Below are 21,877 nucleotides of genomic sequence, written 5' to 3'. Positions count from 1 at the left end.
GGTCTTTCGATAAAGGGTACCTCCATCTGCCCAGACTGGTGAAGTCTGGCAATAGTTTAAATTTCAGTAGCTGTTGTACTGCTGTTCTCACACTGTGGGTCTCAGAACTCCACTTCTTACTGCTCTGCACTATTAAAACATGGAAAGAAATTCAAAGATGCAGTAAAGTTCAAAAGACAAAAATAACACGGAACCTTTAACAGCAAAAGACCTGCTTATGTGAAGAAGCATCTCCACATATAATACACAACACACTGTTGTGTTGCAGATGCAATGATCACAGAAACAACTGTGATATTCAGTAAAACTGGGGGCACAGCGCTATTTCCTTAGAAATAGAACTTGAGACAGGACCCCATGTCAGCCACCAAGTTAGGTTGGTGGGTAAGCCTGATGATGCTGTCATAGGTTGAATAACTGAAATGCAGTTTTACCAGGATACAACAGAACTTCTATGTTTGGATTATGATTGGCCTATTGACACTTAGCAAAAGATTATCAATTACCATTTAAAATTTGCTTGTCATTTATTGATGCCAGTTGACATTTCCTGAAACCACAAATATTGAATTATGCCTTCTTTAAATCTATCCCAATGCCAGAACCTTATCAATACATAAGAAACTTAGATAAACTGAACACCAAAATACTCAGTGGAACACTTGTATGCTTTTAGTGTCATACAGAATTAAAATTGGCAACTAGGAACACTGTCAATCTTCTGTGACCCTCCCCCTGGGCGTTTCAGAAATACTGAAATCAGGACCTGCATGGCTGCTTGCCTCCTCCCTTGCACTCCCATCACCTACACCACGAGATAGCAGGGGTCAGCTACCTTTGATTTTGGCAGAATTTTTTACCCAGTCTTACAATGACTGTGTAATATCTTTCTATAAGTCTTCCTTTATGCTGTCATGGAAAACTTTCACTTTGAAAATTCTACATTGTACAAAAGTCTTTAATATGATTAGGCAAAAAATCTCTACAGATGTTTGTACTTTGAGATGAAACTTACCTGGGGAGGCCTAGAAAGAATGGCTGTTGCCCTTCTCATGGGCAGAAAATAAAGAACACGCTCTTCAGTCAGTATTTTTGTAAGTACAGAAACTCCATTACAGCTAAGACAACTCCCAACCATACAATTTTGTGAGCTTATTCTTTCTATTGGAAAGTTGTTACCAGCTATTATTTTTGTCTTTAGTATATTTTTCTCCTTTTCCAACACCTTTTGCAAGAAAATTAAAGGGGGAGGAAGGCTTGCTACTGAGTGAATAGATAACTAGTATTTTATATGCCTACAAACCTGTGTAATTTAGTATTTGAATATGATAATTTGTTTTATTACATACTTGCTTTTCTTTATGTATATTCATGTTAGTTAAACCACATATTTACACTTCTAGTGATGTGGGCTATAGTTCTGTGAGAAACAGACATTTTTAGTGTTCACTGTCTTGTAAAAAAGTAATGTAAGCATTAAGCAGCTAAGTAAATATTGTAATAAAAAAGAATATGTAAACTTTGAGTATAATCTACTACATAGAGCAGTCTTTACCAACACAGCAAAGCTAACACTTGAGTATCTATTTTCATTAAGCATAATGATAGACAAATTTGATGAAATGCAGGAAATGAGCCTGGCTTTCTTTATCTGAAAAGAAACTCTGAAATATATTTGTATAGAATATTCTCTAAAAAACAGCTTTATTTGATCTTCTTTTGCTTCTTTTCTTTAGAAGTCCTGTATGGCTGCACAAAATTGAAAGTTTAGTTGAATTATGTTCTCATCAGTATGAGTTTTACTTACTAAAATAAGAGATCTGAATTTCATGACTTGAAGTATTGGACATGGATATAGCTTCAAATGTAAGTTAATCGGTGAGTGTAAAGATTTAGCATCAGGGTATCTTTTAATAGACTGAGCATCCTCCCAGTCATGTCTGGGTCAAATTCTTGGAAACCATTAATATAAAATTCTATGAAATATCTTTTCTCCAGAGAACTCCAACTATATTCATAAATGTTAATGCATTTTCAGTACTCTTAAAGGTGCCAGATGTTATATGACAAAATAATTTTACCAACTGTCTATTAAAAGTCTTCACAGCCAGGCATGGTTCTGCATGCTTGTGATCCCAGCATGTGGGAGGCTGAGGCAGGAGAACCACTGTGAGTTCAAGGCCAGGCTGGGCTACAAAGTGAGTTCAAGGCCAGCCTGAACTGGATTATGAACCCCAGTGAACCCTGCCTCAAAAAGACAAAATAAAGTCCTCAGAACTTTCTTGGAAACAATAATTATTATTATTACCACCTTCCACGGTGAGACAACAAGTAGGAAAAGGCTGATTCTGAGGCCACTGCCACTGCCACCACCCAAGCACTTAAGCTCTTTACTAGGTCCTACAGCTTTCTCCCTTATCACTTTTCTCTTCTATGTATCCCCATTTCAGTAGAAATTTCACAAACTGGCAAGTGTAAACAGCAAAGGCTGTCAACACACACGACTGCCAGAATCAGTTTCTTTTTCAGATCAAAGAGTTTGTAGCTGACAGTGTATCGCACATGTGTACCTGTGTGTGCATGTGTGTATAATCCCCCCAAGCTCTTCTCTTTGGTCCTTCAAGAGACAAATTAGGGATGACAATAAAACTCACATTGGTTAGGCAAGTACCCACTTTGGTTTAAAAGATTCGTACCTTGCTAGACTTGGTGTCTTCCATAGCAACTCTATAGACACACTGGGAACAAGCTCAGTGACAAGAATCGTCACTCTCAGGGAGGCCCGCAGACGGTTTTCTCCTTGGATTTTTATCATCTATTTATCCCAGTCTGTTACAGTCATCTAATTAATAAGGGAATATCTTTACCCAAGAAAGGGATCCCAAAAAAACAAAGTATGAAAGTAAACAGACAATTCTTACAATAGAAAGAAAGGGCTTTCTTACCTCTATAACACACCTCAGTGTCTATTCTAGTTAGGCTTTTTTTTTTTTTTAGTAGTGCCTGTGTATAGTACACAATAGTTACTTTCATCATGGGGAGTTGGCAATCTCTTAGCTGCAAGGAATCACCAAAGCTAGTTCAAGCAAGGAAGCTAAGCATAAAAATGGTACATAATTTTGTAGAAATTCATGAATGAAGCTCATTCTAATTTCTTAGCCATAAGGAATGTTTTCCTGTTTAAAACACTCTATGCTACCAGAAACTTCATGGAGTGTCACAGACCATGCCACCAGTGTGAGACTCAGGGGAAAGACTGCTCAGAATGTCTATGTCTCCAAACACTATTATTTATTTTTTAATAAATGAGAAAAAATTGTTGCTGACAGGAGAAAAGAGAAAAAACATTCCAAAGGCACGAGTTAAAATTACTTCAACAATAACCATGAAGTATACTGCAAACTATTTACAAAATAAATTTATATCATCTTAGGATCCTGAGGAGATAGTGGATTGATAGGTAGCAGGGCAGAGAGCCTCTCTGAGAAAAACAACTCAGACGCTAGAATTTAACACCATGGAGAAGACAAGATGAAAGGAAAGGGATTCTCACAACTCAGGAAGAAACTGAGGAAAAAGAAAGAAAGGAAAAAAAAAAAAAAAAACATGGATGAAAGGCTGGAACCAGATGTGCTGTGAGATGTGCTCTCACAGGTCCTAACTGTGCTGAGTGCGCTTTAGAGTCACACGACCCATAGTTGTGCCAAAGTCGTGGTCACTGAAATCGGGGGTTGGTGAGCCCAAGGTCTTTGGTGGGAGGATGCGGCGCAACGGAGAGCAGAACCAACATGGAGAGCTGCACTAACCCGTGGTGAATGCTAGGAACTGGGTCCTATGGAGGGGGTGACCAGCTGGAGGACATATTGGAGTTGGGCAGGATGGGCCTGAACCTGGAACCGCAGTGGCATCAGTCAGCTGATACTGGCCCAAAGCAGGCTGGTAGGATCTGCCTGAGTTGGGTCATGCCCCTGGTCAGGACCCAATAGCCAGAGACGAAACTGTTCTGAACCTGTGACATCTGCAAGGCACAGACTAACGTGGTGAATGAAGGCACTCGTTGGTTGACTGGCTCAGAGAAGAGGGGCCAGCCCGCATCATCCCTGCGTGCACCTCATAGATCAACAGTAAACTAGAGAGGGCAGCAATCCCCTAGCCAGCATACTTCAGAAAAACCGTAAGCAATATGGAAAGGGCCTGAGACCTCCACCATATACCAGTCTGAAAGAAAACAGAAACATGACAAGAGTAAGAAACAAGAAAAAGCCTCCAGCCACTGACCCAGGGAAAATAAGTCCAGGAGAGGTAAATACAGAAGAGTTCTAGGGCAGCAAACATGCAATATCGGACACAACATCAGCAGACATAAAGAAATATCTTCGTGACCTCATAGGCGAACTTAAAAGTGAAACTCTAATTCAAGTGAAGCAAGGTATAAAAAGATTAATAAAAGAAATGCTAAGCACCTCTCAAGAAGACACAGATGGAAGAATGGACGAACCCATAAAAAGGAGAAAAACCTTTGATGAAGAATATAAATAAAATCTAGAATACATGAAACAGATCCAAAGAGATTACCAGGAAATTAAAAACTCCATTGAAAGCTGGCAAAATTCCTTGACAGAAACTAAAGTTAGATTTTCAAAACTTGAAGATAGACTTGCAATGTGTGATTGTGAAGGAAAGATCTCTTAAAAATAACAAGGAACCAGGAAGTAACAATACAAAAGCTACAAGACAACAAGAGGATCTCTAACTTAAGAATAAAAAATGTGAGCAAAAAAGCAGGAGTAAACACAAATGAAATGCAAAGGCTATTCACAGCAATAATTAAGGAAAACTTCCCAAGCATAGGAAAAGGAAAGGATATTCAGATATATAAGGCATACAGAACTCCAGCCAGCAACAACCAAAACAGATCTACACCCAGACATATAATAAAGATCCCAGAAATTCATCACAAGAACAGAATATTAAAAGCCGTCAGAGAAAAGAAACAGATCACCTATAAAGGAAAACCCATCAAAATCACAACAGATTTCTCAACACAAACTATCAAATCAAGGAAAGCTTGAAACGAAGTGTTCCAAGCCCCAAAAGAAAATAACCTCCAACCCAGATTGATGTACCCAGAAAAACTGTCTCTCAAAATTAATGGAGAAACAAAATGCTTCCATGACAAAGAGCAACTGTGGGAGTTCGTGGCCACCAATCCAATCCTACAAAAAGGACATTCTAGAGAGAGAGAAAAAAATCACCAGGATTCCAGAAACAGTGGCAGAGAGGCCTCAAAGAACGGGGCAGACAGTAGAATGAAGGAGAAAAGTAGACAATCAATAGCAGAAAAACAGCATAGCAGAGATGAGGCAGAGAAGTCTGGCTATAATCTCTAACACAGATAGCCTCAATACACTAACGAAAAGAAACACAGGCAGAGTACATCAGGATATAGGGTCCATCAAGATGCTCTGAATAGGAAATATAATCTACCTGAATCAGGGTTAATGAACCAAAAGTCAAAGATGAGAAAACAATGCTCTGTGTGACAGAGAAGCAGAGAGAAATAGGGACAGCTTGTCGAGCAGCTGTAGATAGGTTGGAAAGTCATGACACTTTCGTGCAGTGGAGAACTACTCAGCTCTAAGGAAGAAGCACCTTGAGGTTTTACCAGGTAAAGGAATACAGCTCAGGATCAACCTCAGGGGTAAAAAGGTTCAGAACCAGCTAGGTAGATAGTGGGTTGCCCCCTAATCTAAAAACTAAAGGAGTTAGTGGGACCCAAAATGTACAAAGCACCTGAGAAAGGGAAAAGGGAGGAATTGTCTAAAAAAGGAAGGCAGAGGACATTGTTAATAGTGTATCAGGATTTAAAAGCCACATTAGTCTTATGGCTCTGTTTAGTTTGATTTTATTCTGTTCCAGTCTGTCTACTCGTACTAGATTTGAGGGCACAGACAGCTATCCCAAAAATAGCAGGATATATTATGGTAACTATCCTTAATTTCTTATTAACTTAATCTGAAGCCCTGTATTACTTATACTGTTTTACTATGACTGATCTTATTTGAATCTGGTTTGTTAGATCACTGTTTTGTCTTGACCGATTTTATTCAAATTTGGTATGCTTGTTAGTATCAAGTCCAAGAGTAGAGGCAACTACTCTGAAGATGACAAGATACAATAGGATACCCATTCCAGTTTGATTATTAACTGCTTTTGAAGTCCTATAATGTCTCCAATATTTTGTTTTATTAATATTGCTATGTTGTGCTATGTTCAATTATATTATGCCTGATAATATAGACAATTCTACTGAAAATAACAAGAGATATCATAGTAACTACTGTAGATCACCTAGCATTGTGGTTTTATATGTCTTTTTCATTTCATGTTTTTTTTAGGAATTTGTTTTGTTGTCTTATTTTGATTTGTTTTTCCCTCTAATACAGAAAGGATACGTATACATGTAGAGATTCACGCATGTGTAGAACTTCTAAACAGTTTACAAAAATAGATTATATAATACACAATGTAATGAATAGATACTCTGAGGAAAAAGAGACACTAAGACACCCAGTGCTAATTCCAGAGCATCATGATATAAAATCTAGCAATACTATTATTCTCTGTCCAGAGTGATATTAGTCTGTTTTCTTTTATTTGATTTCAATATACATAAAGATATAGACAGCTATTTTGAAGAGAACGAGAGACATTATGGCAGCCATTGTTGACTTCGCTGTTGTCTGGTCTTGAAGACCTAAAATGCCTTCATCATCCTGTTCTGATCAGTTTAGTACTATTTTGTTTGGTATGAATTCACTGTGTGTGAAGATATGAACAACTATTTGGAAGAAAATAAGAGACAATATGATAGTGAAGATCTCCAGAGGTCTTGCTTTGAAATCTGTTTCTTAAATTGTTTTCTTATGATCTGTTTTATTCTGTTTTGTTATGTTTAATTTTACCCTGTTTAAAATTTTAAAAAATTTATATTATCCTAATACTTCTGTTCATCAAAACAGGAAGTAATATATTATCACTATATTAAAATAATATAAAGAGTTGTAGAATATTAAAATTATGTTTAAAACTTTTTATAAACTAATCATGACTTTTAAAAACTCAATTAGAAAAACAAAATGACCTCCCAATGCAGAACACTCTATGAAGTTCTCTACAGTGAAACAAAATAAAGACAGACAGAATAAGCCATTCTGAGTGTTCTAGGGGACAGAAATGGTCAAAAATAGAAATGAAAATGAACAAATATTCAACAGTTACTGTCACAACAAATCAGCAAATAAACACAGTGAATTGAAATTAACAAAGCCATACTTAAAGACCAAGGCTGGCTGAAAATTCTGAATTTGTTAGAAAGATAACAGAGTCATTGTAGGTTGTTGATTGTGGGAGTGAAAAGATGAAAGCAATGTCTGAGAAAGAGAATTCTAACAGCTGTGTGTAGGATGAGCTGGAAGGGGGAAGAGACAGGCAAGAATAAACAGCTACAACGCTGCTAAGGTACAGACATACACACAGGTTGCCTAAGCCCTATATGAAACTTGGAACCAGTGTTGCAGACTTCAGATTTTTGCAGATTTTGCCATATTTGTATACATATGTGATATTTTGGGGATGGAACCCAAGTCTAAACAAGACTTATTTATGTGCCACATACAATTTACACGTGTCACCTAAAGGTAATTTTATACAATATTTTTGGTGCATGTACATTCTTTCCACAATCTCACCTATGAGGTCAGGTGTAGGTAGGATTTTCCTCTTAAGGTGTCGTGTTAGTACACAAACAAGTTTCAGAGTGCAGATTTTCAGATTAAGGACCTTCAACTTATCATACAGTTATGAAAGCATGGTGAAATACAGAAGCAGGAAGTGCATGAAGCACAAAATAATAAAGACAAAAGTAAAAACTATGAAAAAAACAAGATGTAACAAAGACTAGAGAAGCATTATTAAACTTATTTCATATTAACTATTTTTAAAACTCTCCAGGAACTACACTGAACAGGTAGATCTACATTTTAGAATTTAATGAGGCATGCAAGTTTATTTATAATTAAACCAATCTTGGAATGTCATAAGAAAGAGGTAATATATATCAAAGGAATTCTCTAATTTTAAGTGTTATGCAATATTAACAGGTAGTGACAGGTGTGATAGAATAGAAATATTCTGTCCATAAAGTCAGACATGAATTCAAATTCTGACTCTATTTTTATGTAATGGTACATTTAGTAGATCTTAAGCAAGTCATTTAACTATCCTGAGCAATCATCTTTTATATGTAAATTGGGAAAAAAACAATCCCTCATAAAAGTCTATTTTGGCTGTCCTTTCTGGAAAGAAAGCTACAAGGATTTAAAAACAACTGTAACCGCCAGGCCCTTCTCCAGGCTATTTTAATAAGCAGTGTGAAAATTCCTAACTAAGGCTCTGCCTTAGATAAGACTAGATCCACAGCAGCATGAAGGCAGTCAAGTCATACCACCAACACAATTTAAAGACCAACAATGATAAGAAGCCATAGTAATCTTTTTTCAACTTACACAAACTTTATTAGAATTTAAATACTGCCTAAATAGCTCCTACATCTAAGCTTTATTACCTGTGAAAAAAGTTAAAAGGGATAGAGATAAAAAAGAAAAGGTACATCCAGTGGAAACTCAAATGGTAGCAAAGTAAGGAATCGGTAAGACTGAACTTGTAGGTAAGAAGACTCCTCTGGACTTGTCTAGTAAAAAAGAAATCAATTTGAAATACCCTAGGTAAGACCTTCCCACCATGTGCCAAAGTAGGAGTTATGAGACAGTTTATAAAACTGACCACAGCACTTTGGGTCAGTGAGGCTTGAGAAACATGGATAAGAGAGAACATGAAAATTAGCACGTATCAATGTCTCCTTTCCGGTCTGGACTAATGAGGTTCCAATAACTGAGGGGTCTCTAGCACACCATTCATCCCCTAAACTCCGTGCAATATACCAAAGGATGCACTTAGGAAAACACAGTATCAAACCCAGCCCTGCAGAAAAGAAAGAGGGCAATTACAGGAACATAAATACTATTTATACAATAAGAATACTATTTATGCAAGAAGGCTTTGGGGAATGCATGGGTTGGATATACTAAACACCAGAAAACTAGAAAACAGGGAGAAGGAAAGAGCTCTAGGTGGAGGACCGAGGGAATGGACAGAGGCCATGGCAGGGGCTAACAAAGAGGGATGGGCTGAGGTGTAACCAGCTGAAATGGTCAGAAAGCTAGGTTCAAAACTGGACTGCAAAAAAATCTTCCTTAGTAACAGGAGTAGAAATCTGAACTTTATCCTGCATAGACTATAAGTTTTTGAATAACAAGACATGAAAAATTAAAGGTTTAAATTAGAATCTTAGTCTCACACAGTGACTGGAATATAGAGGAAAAGGACAATACTTTTAAGTGGACTCAGAAAAGCTACCAGATTGAACTACAGAAGCAGGGAGCTGCTGAGACAGGAATGACTATACAAACTCTCATCCACTCAACTTATAGTAGAGCTAATCATATTTAAGAAAGATTATCATACGTTTTATTTCATGAACTTATTCTCATGCATTCAGTTAGGAAAGAAATGAGAAAACGATTTCACCCCTTGTAATACTAAAATGCTCTTATTTCCCAGAGTAAACAGGGGGCGGGAACTATAAAGCTGTGCTCCCTAAGTCAGCCTCAGTTCCCAGGAGCCTCTCACAGCATGAGGGTCCTAATTCCAGAGGTAAAAATATACATATTCTCACATACCACAGCTCCTACTCATGCGTAAACCTCTTTAAGGTGCTCACAGAAAGCTCATCTGCTCAAGTGCCGGAGCAGAAGCTGGCCTGCCGGGCCTAATGAGAGAGAGCGTACTCCTGTACGCCATGCGCTGTGTAAGACACAGGGGAGAGGTAGCTGGGCTCAATTTTTGCTTCACACAAAGTGTTCAGAACCTATTCATTGCTTAATGCCTTTTTTCTTTTTGTCTTAATTATATTAAGCATACTGAAGGTAGCAAAAGAAGGATTTCATGCAAAATAACTATTTGAAGGCAGAAATCTGCCTGAAATAGAGAAACACTTCAGGAAGCTAAAATCACGGAAAACCAAAATCTTGAGCACTGGCTACAGCTATGGAAAAAGTGCAGGCACGGTGGGAAAGGACTGTCTCTCCTGCAGAACTTCAGTATGAAAGGGGTTAACAGGAGGAGCTGTTGGGGGGGGGCTTTGAGAGGTCATTTCGCTTTCCCACAGAAACGCTAATATCTTCTTCCCCTTGGTCAATATTTTCCAATAATACTATAAAATTCTGGCAACCTATTTACCAAAATGTCTTCAATATCAGATAAACATTTCCCAAAAAGTAAGCTAACATAATTTCGGGGATGTAAATATTTTTACTTTTAAAAGTGCAAGTTTGTGTTTATTTTGTACAACTGATAAAACATTGCTAAATCACACATGGATTTATTTACCAACACCTGCTGACACCTATAATGTGACAGGACTACAGCAGATGCCAGAGGTGGAAAGGGAAATGAAGCACAGTCCCTGGGGCTTGGGAGAGTAGCTTGCCAAGCAGGGACAAGGCCTTCCGTTGATCCATAGAACTGCAAACAGAAGAAAAGGGGAAAAAAAGCAGTGCTCCCTTCAAGACATTTACAACCTAATGCAGGAGAATACTATAATTAGAACAACCATTTGATGATTAAAAAAAATACACACAAGATACCATCATAAAAATATACATGAGGAAATCAGAAAACGCTTAAGGATCAAAAACTATCTGAGTGAAGTAAACTGGGCAGATCAGGTAAAAATTAAACCTATGCTCCCCAAATTTGCTTACACATCAGAACTAAACATAAAGCTTATATACCTGCCTCACTTCAAATCCAATGAGTTGTCTAAAAATATTGAACCATTTCAGAAAGCTCAAATCAGACAAATACAAACAAAATCTCTCAAGGCTCCCAATGGGGCTTTTAAAAAATCATACTTTTAATATGTGCCATAAGTGATTCAGAATCAAAACCAAGATTGGGTAGCAGTGAACCAGAAGTACAGATTATCATTTCAGACACGGGAAATAACTTAGCATGGCAGGAATATGTGAAATACAAACAGAAGACCAGAGAAAAATCAGAACAGTAAGGGTATTACTACTATAGCCTTGCAGGTCTGCAGAATATTACGTCATATATTGTAGGAAAGGATTTGTGACATGAACTTCTTATTGAAGTATATGGGAAAATTCCATGAAAATATTTTGCATTTCAATGTAATGATAAAATGCTCCTTTAAAAACAAGCAAGCAAACAAAGAAACTTAGCACACTAGAACACTAACTACTGTTAGTGTTGCAACTAATCATTTCCCTCAGGATTATTTTTAGGATTAAGATGGAAATTATAATGCTGGGGGAGGGTTATAATGTTGTTTTAACTTGAAAATGTTCCGTAATGTATAAAACCAAGTCAAGCTGTATTTTGAAATTCTAGTTTTAAAACTGAAAACTACATTTAATGATTTTAAATTTCAAACTGTTATAGCAGTTTATTATTGTCTGACTAAAGTTTCCCTATAATTGCATTTTTATACTCAATTCCATGTAACAGATAAATGGTACAAGCACCAACAACAGGAACATTTATTTACCAAGTAGTCAAAAAGCAAAACACAATCTTTTATATTGATTTCTATTTGTTACATAACAAATGGTTTAATTCTCCAACTGTTTAAATTTCCAGTTCACATTCCAGAACAATGAATTCATTAAACAGAAATTTAGACAATCATCTGAAAGAGAAACAAGCCTTTAAAGAAAAAATTTTTAGAAGCCTAGGGAAAACCTAATAAACATAATATATAAAATAATACCACTTATCACTGTCTTCTGTTTCTAAAACGATCCTCCAGACCTTAAACCACTGAAAATCAGCCTAATGACTGATTCACAGAGCAGATGACAATTTACTTACAGATAAAAACTACTGCCAAGCCAGCATGATGACTCTCTGGAGAGTAGACAGGACACAGTCAAGGAACAAAGGACTAAGCACCTAGACCTAGGACCAACTGAAAATGGCCAAAATTACACCTGTTTCTTCAGTACAACAAATCAATCTCTTTCTCACACTGAATGCAATGTAATTTCTTAAATAGAAATATTATCTAGCTGCCCTAATTTCTACATGAAATTCAGGCACTAAATTATAGTTTTGTTGGGCTGGGGATTTAGCTCTGCGGCATAAGCGCCTGCCTTGCAAGCAAGCAGTCGTGAATTCGATCCCTGGTACGGATAAAAAGGAAAAAGACAAAAAAAAAAATTATAGTTTTGTCAATTTCTTAGGCCAAAATGACCTATTTACATAGACTTTTCCTGGGTCACACACTGCTTCCTTTCAATTCCTGCAACATTTTATTCATATCTCTGTTTTCACTGCACAAATCTGAATCCTGCGAAGAGGACCACGCCATAGAGGGGAAAGCATGCTTATGCGGTGAAGTGATTTGCCCAAAGTCACCATTAAAGGCACATTTCAAACTCATCTCCCATACAAAGCTCTTCGGTAGCAGCAAAAATCAATCTCTCATACATAAGCCAAATGTAAAGGACGTGATCTGGGCGGAGATGGAGGTGGCGGGGTGCTACCTAGTATCTGAACTTCTAAGTGGGCAATTTCCCTCTTTATTCATCTTCCTAGATGGCAGAGCTCACCTCCACATACAGACACTGACAAGACCGTCTGCTTATTCTTCCAATTACTTGCAGCATCCACATGGGCACTTCACCTAGGCTGTGCCACTATGACATCCCCACCAAGGACTCCATAAAAACTAGCAACAGTACAAAATCGGAACAGCAAAAGCTGAATTCAGATAGCAGGACGAAGCAGCAACATTAAACTTCTAAAGGCAGCAGTGGCAAAAAGCAGGTGGCAGCAGCATTACTGGTCAGCACACTGGTTTTATGTTATGATTCTAGCTACGTGTTTTCTGCTGTCGGGGTTTCTTGTTTCATTTCAAGGTCACAGCCCTCCCTGGAATTTGAAGACGCAATCAACAGGCTTTCCATAAGACCCTCTTATACTGGAATTGTCCTATACTGCTGCAGTTAAAAATAGTAAGGCATTTAATAAATAGGTAACAAGCTTTATCAAATGTTTTTACCTCAGTATTGATTGTTCTTTTATATAAGCTCTCATTATGGTCTTAAGTGATAAATATAATAATAGCTATCCAATGATCAGCTTACTGAGATTCAAACTAAAACCTGATTAAGATTTCTTACCTGTCAGGAATACCCAGCCTCTTGACACTTCTATAAACAGAAAGAGTATTTGCAACATGTCGATAATTAAACCAGAATCGGGACGTACAAACCTAAAGTATGAAAACAAATATATGATTTTTATAGGTCAAAACATTCCATGAAGTTACAGAATTATTTTTCTTTAAATATGACATAGAAATTTCTTCAGAGTTTCAAGCTTAAAACAGCAAAAAACATAAAGTTTTTAACTATCAATAAAACCAAGCTCTGTAAAGAGAAGCCTTCATAATAACTAATATTACAAAAGGCCACCTTCGGAGAAAACACATTTGGGGGGAATTTAATCAAATACTGAACCAGTTTAGTTATTCTCAATTTCTGTGGTTCTATAATGCTCCTATATCTAAAAGATTATATTCTTTAGAATCAAAGACAATGCCCATAATCTCTTTACAGAACTGAGAAGAAAACTAGCTGCTTTCGTTATGGAATACTCATTTCACTCTTGTTTTCTTAGTTGTGGGAAATGTAGGACACAGACTAAAATATAACTTGCAAAGCAGCTCTATATGTACATAAAAAATACACTACTAAGTTTTCGAACTGAACAGAAAACTAGAAACAATTTAATCAAATTTCACACTTAAAAAAGATTGCTAAAAATATCAAAAGTGCTAGGAAAATCCAACTCTCTACTTTAAAAGTTAGTTTCCTAGAAAACTCTTCGGTAAATAGAAATGAGGGTCAGTTGGGAGGATGTCCACCGAGCACAGAATCACCTCTGATGACATGCCTGTATGCCTGCCGCTATGACAACTTAGAGACAGTATTAATGCTCTTGTCCCTGCCAAGTAAAAATGAACTACATTTTTTTTTAATTAAAGTAAGTTTTCATCCTAGAATCCAACAAGGAAAAGGCTAAAATGCTTGGCTACATAAAAATATAAAATTTCATATGTCAAAAATAGCATAAATCCCAACAAAGGAAAAACTCAAAAACTAAATAAAAGGTCTAATTTTCTTAATCATAATTCAACAGAAAAAAGGACTAAGTTTAAATGAGGAAAGGGCAAGAATAACTGCATTATAACAAAAGTGTTAAAAATGGACACAAAAGCCAGGTGTGGTGGTACACACCTATAATCCTAGCAGCTTGGGAGGCTGAGGAAGGAGGATCACAAATTCAAACCTAGCCCAGGAAACTTAGCAACACCCTGTGAAATAAAATAAAATAAAATAAGCCTTCAAATTGCTCATGCAACCTCAGCTATACTTTTAAAACTATGTATCAAATTGATAAATATAGAAAGTCTGATGATTCACGGTATTGTCAAGCATATAGAGAAATAAGTACAGTACTCAGAGCTTACTGATAAAAATGTAAATTAATATAACCCTTCCAAGAGAATAATTTGCAATACACACCAAGTTTGAAAAAATAGCTGTCTTTCTGCACCTACTTCAAACAATATGCAAAAATATGTGCTCTAGGGTTTTCACTGTAATACTGCCTGAATTAGCAAAAATGAAAACCAAAAAGCTAGAAGCCAAAACATTGCCAGAAAATCTAGTAAAACATTTACATTTTCCCTAACTGGAAACAGAAAAAGCATAAAGTAATTTCTACCTGAATTAATCATATAGAAACCAGTACTGTATTTTTGGTGTCCTTTTTGCATATATGAAAAGCTTTTTGCATCTATTATATTATTAAGAAGCATACACCTCGCTGGGTAAGATGGTACATGCCTGTAATCCCAGCACTTAGGAGGCTGACACAGGAGGACTGCTTCAAGTTCGAGGCCAGCCTGGGTTACAAAGTGAGTTTAAGGCCAACCTAAACTGCACAGTGAAACCCTGTCTAAAAAAAAAAAAGAACAGGGGGCTGGGGATTTAGCTCAGTGGCATAAGTACCTGCCTTGGAAGCAGGCGGTCGTGAGTTCGATCCCCGGTACCGATAAAAATGAAAAAGACAAAACAAAAAAAAAAAAAGAACAAACAAACAAAGCATACACCTGACAAACTGACCTTGTTTTCACAAGTAACTTACTATACAATTAAGGTGAGCAAATATAAGCTACCAAGAAATATCAGCTTAATTTAAATTACCAAATACTCACTGAATGTAATTTTTTAAATGCCAATTGTAAAAGGGGTATGAGACACGGTCCAATAGTCTTTTGAGATAAAGGGAAGAGTAGACAAAGATATGATTATACCCACTGGAAACGACAGGATATACAAGACACTGATAATAGTGATCATCCTTAGACCATAAAAACAAGGGCCAAGGTGGGAGGAATAACTTTGCAGGTGATTCCTTTCTCGCTGCAACTTTGCTATCCACTCATAAGTATGGATTACCTTTATCATTTTTATTAAACACAGCAATATGATTAGAAACCACAATGGAACCCAATTTTCCTTTTGTCTTCCTCTGCTGGCAAGTTTCCTCAGAAAGTAAAGGGGCATTTCACTCTGGTCATCTCATCAAGACTAAATCAAATCAATTCAAACTGGGGGGAAACTGGTAAAAAAATATAAATTACCTAACATTGAAAGAATCATTTTTAGTACTATCAATTAGACCCAGTCAAATTTCATAACTTTTCATTTAAAGGGCACAATTTATTTAAAGTTCACTGTACAATGCTAAGTCTAATGCAAAAATATTGGGCAGAACATAAAACCTGCAGCTGTCACGAAATTGCAGTAACAGCCCTTCGTCACTCTACTCTCAGGCCTCCTCACCTCCAGAAATGGGAGCCAAAGAAACCTCTGTTCTTCACATATGACCCAGGCTCAGGTATCATGCTGGCAGTCATAGAAAACACAGTAAGACAGCCAACCCTTTCTGTACATTTTTTCATTGAGTTGAACTTATTCTAGCTTCTAATCATGTAAATATCATCAACTAGAACCCTAGCAGTGAAACTATCACCCAAAATAAGTTGATAATATGTATTCTACTTGAAAAATGAAAAATAAAACTGTGTGAATCTAGACAAATTAAAGATGTTAATTCATGCTGAGAGAGAAAAAGGTCAAATTAGAAAAAAAAAAAAAAAGCAATAGGCCAATAAGCAAATCTTAGGCTCACAACAATGTAAACTAAAATAAATTTAAGTTGTTGCCTTGAAATCATGAAAAATTAATAATATATTGTTGACTTGGATCTAGAAAAAGAAATGGTCATTCTGGATGGTGATCAGGTTCCATGACTTCATATTTTTATGTGTAGGAACTTCTATTAAAGAGGAAGTCAGTCAAGGTCACAAAAATGTATATAAGAACATTCAACACAGTTGTGACTAAAATAATACGATGTTTAGATTCCATACTACATATTCATAATATAGAAATACAGCATGTAGAAAATAGTATATACCTGCATAACTACTAGTAGCAAAAGAATCTCAAGATACCTTAAGGCAGTGTAAAAAGCAGGTGTAATGATCTAAAGTGAACAAACCATGTATCTAACTTTATAACTTTCTTGTTCATATGAAGAGAGATAGCACTCATCAAAGTATGGGCTCTAGAATGTAAGACTTTAAGACATTTCCATTTTTTTTAATTGAGGTGAAATTCAATCTGTCTTCTTTTAAAACACTATTAATTTGAATTTTCTACAATTATAATTTATTTTTATAAACAGAAAAAAATATATATCAGCCTAAATAGAAAGCATTTATAAACTAGGATTATCAGTAAGATACATAATTACTCACTGAAAGTATTAAATAATTCTACATTTTATGTAAGATAGATAAGTAATCACTGACAGCACTAAATAATTCTACATTTCATAACATGCTTTCTTTAACAGCAGTACCCCTAATTGATTGTTATGTTTACTTATATGTTTTGTTTTGTTTTATTTTGGTTTTGAGGCAGGGTCTTGCTATGTAGTCCAGGCTTGCCATGAACTCATGATGTAGCCCAGGATGGCCTCAAACTCATGGCAGTCATCCTACCTCAGCCTCCCAAGTGCTGGGATTACAACCATGCACCACCACACCTGGCTCTTATATTTATAGAGATCACCACTTGAAAGATAAATGAAGGGCAAGAAATATTATTAAAATTTTATTCTTTGATGTGATCAATTTAAAAGATAGCCAAACCAAAATAAAGAATTTCTGTTAAAATATAAGAAAACAAATTTTATTTTCAAATATTTTAGTCACATAAAAATCTCCAGATACGTATTGAATGAGCAGCAAGATGAATCTTTACAGAATGTACTTACCAAAACAGCCCAGTTGTTTGTATGGCCACTTCTAAAAAATTGTTCTGCTTGATCCTGTCAACCAAATAAAAGCAAAATGATTAAGAAAAAGCCACAATTTCCCAAAATAAAGATAAAGAACAATATAGATTCACACAAATTAAGTAAGTTTATGAAGATAATAGCATTTGACCTTAAGAAAAAATAATCAAACTTAAACCAGAAACCAGTTTAAGATACGATATTATAGGAAAATTTTTAAAACTCTTAGTTTAAGATTCTATAGCAGGGGGAAAAAAGTCCTGAACCAGAACATATCAGACACATATGTTTCCATCTTGCATGAGACCATGACTAAACAGAGTAACCCTACTTAAGGTGCGGTACAGTACTTGCTCAATGATACAGCACTTCCCTGTCATGCACCAGGCCCTAGATGGAGCCAGGCAGGGAGGGCTTAATTTGCTCAAGACTCTTTTTCTATGCAAAATAAAAGTAATGCCAGGCCTACGTCACTGTCATTTACAGGACTGAAGCTATGTGTGGAAGAGCTTCAGCTTTAAAAAATTATTAAGCCTCATACAAATGAAAGCACAGTATAGACATCTCATCTCACTGTTTCCTATACCCTGAAAACTACTGAGGAAGTAAAAAGTATGCTCTGCAGAGGACACAGGATGTCTGTTTGAAAGTTTAACAGGCCATCATTTAAAACTATAATCTCATCCACCATTTTCCTGACCATGATTTACTTCCTCCATTTATCATCTTCTTACATACCATTAACTTTTTTTATGATGTGTATCATTGTTTCTCCCCACGGGATAGACTTCAGTAGGACAGAGCCAAGCATCCAGTCACATTGACTAATGCACCCCAAGTTTGGCACATAGTGGATTTTGAGTATTTTTAATGAATCAATATATGATCACATCTTTATTGGCAGCAGACACAGCAAGAGTATCTCCTGGAAAACTGAAACCACATGGATGATGGGTTCAGAATAATATGTCTTCCACATGTTTCTCATTTTCAATTCCATTTTAAAATTGTGAATGACTTATTTCATGTCATGATTCCCTGTACAAAAATTCATTTTTCCTGTTAAAATTTTATTTCTGCTATAATCCGATGCTTTATCTGAACTAATAACACATCTGATTAAACATATTTTATAGAATACTGCCATGTACCATTTCAGAAATCTGTTACAGTAAGTCTGGATTATATTTGTCATTTCTAGATGGAAAAATCTCATCATTCAACACCACCTTGACATCTAATAAGCATGTTTTTAATCATATATTAAAGTAATAATAGACCTAAACCACACTGATCTCAGATCTTCTACCAAAATTACTGACAGTCAGAATGTCTGCATTCAAATCTGGCTGTATTACTCAGCAGCTAAATAGACTTATGAAAGTTGCTAACTTCTCTATGCCTCCATTTCCCCATCTATAAAATTATAATAAACTATGACTCACAGAATCCAGAAATAGTGATTATCTAACAAGTACATGGTTATTTTAATCTTTTGACTAACAAGAAAATTTCAGGAAGTATGAAAATTGTTCCACTCAATTCTAAGTAAAATACATATTTTGTCTCCAAACCATTCTCAGTAGCTGCCTAGATGTCAGAGAAAAAAACAAGCTTTAGTGAGAAAAGTATTGATTTGAGAATTTGAAGATATGAGCCAAAATTCAGCTAGGATGAGCTACTTGGCTCTTTAGAGTTGCCTTGTCATGTAGAAAAATGAGACTTGACCTAAATAATCTCTATTGTATTTCCCAGCAAAAGCTCTATTTCATTAAGACTTCGGTGAAAAATTAGACATTGTGACAGTCTTCTGCTTATCTAGAAAACACAGTCACTATAAAGTTTTTCATCTTCAGATAGCCAATGGAGCATCTATTATGTGTTGGGTACCAAGTAATGTACAGTGATATTCAAATGCCACTTTCTCTCAAGAATTTCACAATTTAGTAAATAAGGCATGCAAACACATTATATTATTACATAACATTCATTAATTCATCATATTCATGGATATCATGGGGTAGTCACTGCTCTAATTAAATACTAAGATAGGCAACAATAGTCACAATACTTGCCTTCAAGGAGGTTGCTAGTGGATTGACATACATTAAGCAAATAATAAAAAATTATAAATCCTATAATACAACTACACCCAATATTTTTCAAAAGTATAATAGGAGGAGCTGAGTAGGATGTTTTCCTTACAGAACTGGCATGAGAGTTAAGATCCAAAAGATGAAAAAATAAAAGGAAGACAGTGAGGATGTGGACCAATGGCAGAATTGAGCTTAAAGGTTTGAGAAAGAAAAATAAGTTTAGCACTAGATGTTTGAAAGCATGGCTAAGAGAACTGGAGATTTAAGCAAGTGCTTTTTGAGTCATAATAATTTATTATTTACGTTTTCAGAAACATTAAGGTACGTATGAATGGCATGATCAAGATTTGCGTTTTACAAAGTTACTCTGGCTGCAACTCTGAGAAGAGTTTGGAATGAAGGATGACTCTAGGCAGACCAGCTGAGGAACCATTTGTGTTAAGTGACAGATGATGGAATAATAAACAATACATGAGTTATAATAAATGAGTGTTGTACTAACTAAATATACAAACCACAACAGTAAAGGCAAAGGCAAGAGATAGGGAAATGTTCTAGAGAGATTAATAAAGACAGAAGAAACTGGAGACATAGAGACTGAAAAACATAGCAAGTATGCAACTACAAAAAGTAAATAAAATAATGATATCCAAAATGAAGTATGTAAGATAATCCACTAGAATAAAGCAGAACTTCAGGTTCAATCTTTTTTCAACTGACATCCTGAGGTCCACTGATCAAATCTCAAGGTAGTGAAGGTGGTAGAAGGAGGCTTCCAAAACAAAATACTAGAAAAGTAGGTAGAAACCAGATCTTAATATTTAGACTTTATTCTGTAAGCAATAGAGAAACACTAGATTTAATCAGAATAACCAGATAAGGCTTGTATTTTATGAAGACTAACTTAATACGAGGGAGTATGGAACCCTAGAGGCAACAATGTAATTCCAATAGTCTAGACAAGAAATGTTCGAAGCCTGGATTGAACCCGTGGAACAGGAGAGATAAAAGCACGTGTAGGAGTTCAGACGATAGTTTCGCGATAATCACGATGTGGGATAAAGGAGTTTATTTAAACTCCTGATTTCTGAGTTAGCCGTAATATGTCTGGATTAGGAAATGCGGGAAGAAAAGAGGTGCTTAGTTTTTTCATTGCTTTCTTTTCAGGTGGGATAAGCAAACGATAAAATTTTAGAAGTGGATTTTCAAATGTCTGCCAGTGTCAAGGCCTCTTAACCAACTGAATATGCAAGCCTGAAAATAATGGTAAAGACCTAAATTACAGCACTGGCAAATCACCCAGCATAGGATAATGAAAGCATTATAAAGAACCAAAATGTTCTGTGGTCACGTTTAAATGGGAGAGGGCTCCTGTCTCAGAAAAGGGGTGCGTTGGGGAATCCAGGACAGAAAACCGTACCCAGCTGATCCCTATCGAAAGACTGCAGAGCGGTGCACTTGGGTAGAAGGAAAGCAGGTGCTGCACTCCGGGGTAACATTTCTCCTGCTAGGAAGGACTGTAGGGCGTAGGGCAACAGATCAGGTCCTCCTCGGACTCCGAAGATTTGCCTCTTTTAATTAGTCCTTTTTAAAGGCTGAAGCAGACCGACCCATATGAAAGACACACTTCCCACAGCACAGCCGGAGTCAGACTGACGACTGCAGGAGGCGTCCCTCCGGTGCTGTGCATCTGACATCTGCTGGACTGCCCACAGGCACGACACAGCCGTCCTCCCAGGACTCAGTCGTCAAAACAATCTGACTCCTACCTCGATGTGACTAGCGGCCGAGCTGACGAAAGACAAGAACAAGAACGCTGCCAGGGTCGTCGCTGAGTGTTTGAGGACATAGGTGGCAGCCATGTTTGCCGGCTTCAGACTTCCGGCACCTGGAGGGGGGTGAGTGCCGTAAAGCAGTACATCAGGTCGTCGGATGTTTCGTTTTGCGTCACCGTCGCCACCTTCTAGAGCCCCGCCCCCTCACCAGCTTTTAGAAATAGGCGCTTGGGTTTGAATTTCCTGAGTTGGTGGGGAAATGTAGATAGAGAATATTGACTTTAGATACTTGATTGCAATTTCACTGTTTGTACTGTAAAATAATACATTTAAGAAAAAAGGTAGACAGATGAGGAAAAACCTATTAATCCATTACTGATGGCTTCAGCTGAAAAGGTAATTGCCTCTCTACTAAATAAAAGC

At 36.5% G+C, this 21,877-nt stretch overlaps 1 protein-coding gene across 2 annotated transcripts in view; it reads right to left on the bottom strand.

Moving 5' to 3' along the window:
• The window catches only part of Pigk (phosphatidylinositol glycan anchor biosynthesis class K), an 88,934-nt gene extending 67,332 nt beyond the window's left edge, over window positions 1–21,602 (bottom strand). For both annotated transcript variants that reach the window (XM_023561278.2, XM_003478811.5), the window contains exons 1-3: window positions 21,449–21,602; window positions 17,563–17,616; window positions 13,329–13,420 (exon numbers count right to left, since the gene is read on the bottom strand). In XM_023561278.2, coding sequence (XP_023417046.1) covers window positions 13,329–13,420; window positions 17,563–17,616; window positions 21,449–21,541 — 239 coding nt within the window. In that variant the 5' untranslated portion in view covers window positions 21,542–21,602. The remainder of the gene's footprint in view (window positions 1–13,328; window positions 13,421–17,562; window positions 17,617–21,448) is intronic.
• Window positions 21,603–21,877: the final 275 nt, after the last annotated feature.

Source organism: Cavia porcellus, unplaced genomic scaffold, assembly GCF_034190915.1.
Source record: "Cavia porcellus strain 051 isolate PalLab524CR breed Dunkin Hartley unplaced genomic scaffold, mCavPor4.1 scaffold_1, whole genome shotgun sequence".
In the NCBI taxonomy this organism is placed as follows: Eukaryota; Metazoa; Chordata; class Mammalia; order Rodentia; family Caviidae; genus Cavia; species Cavia porcellus.
This window is presented reverse-complemented; position numbering and strand designations above follow the sequence as displayed.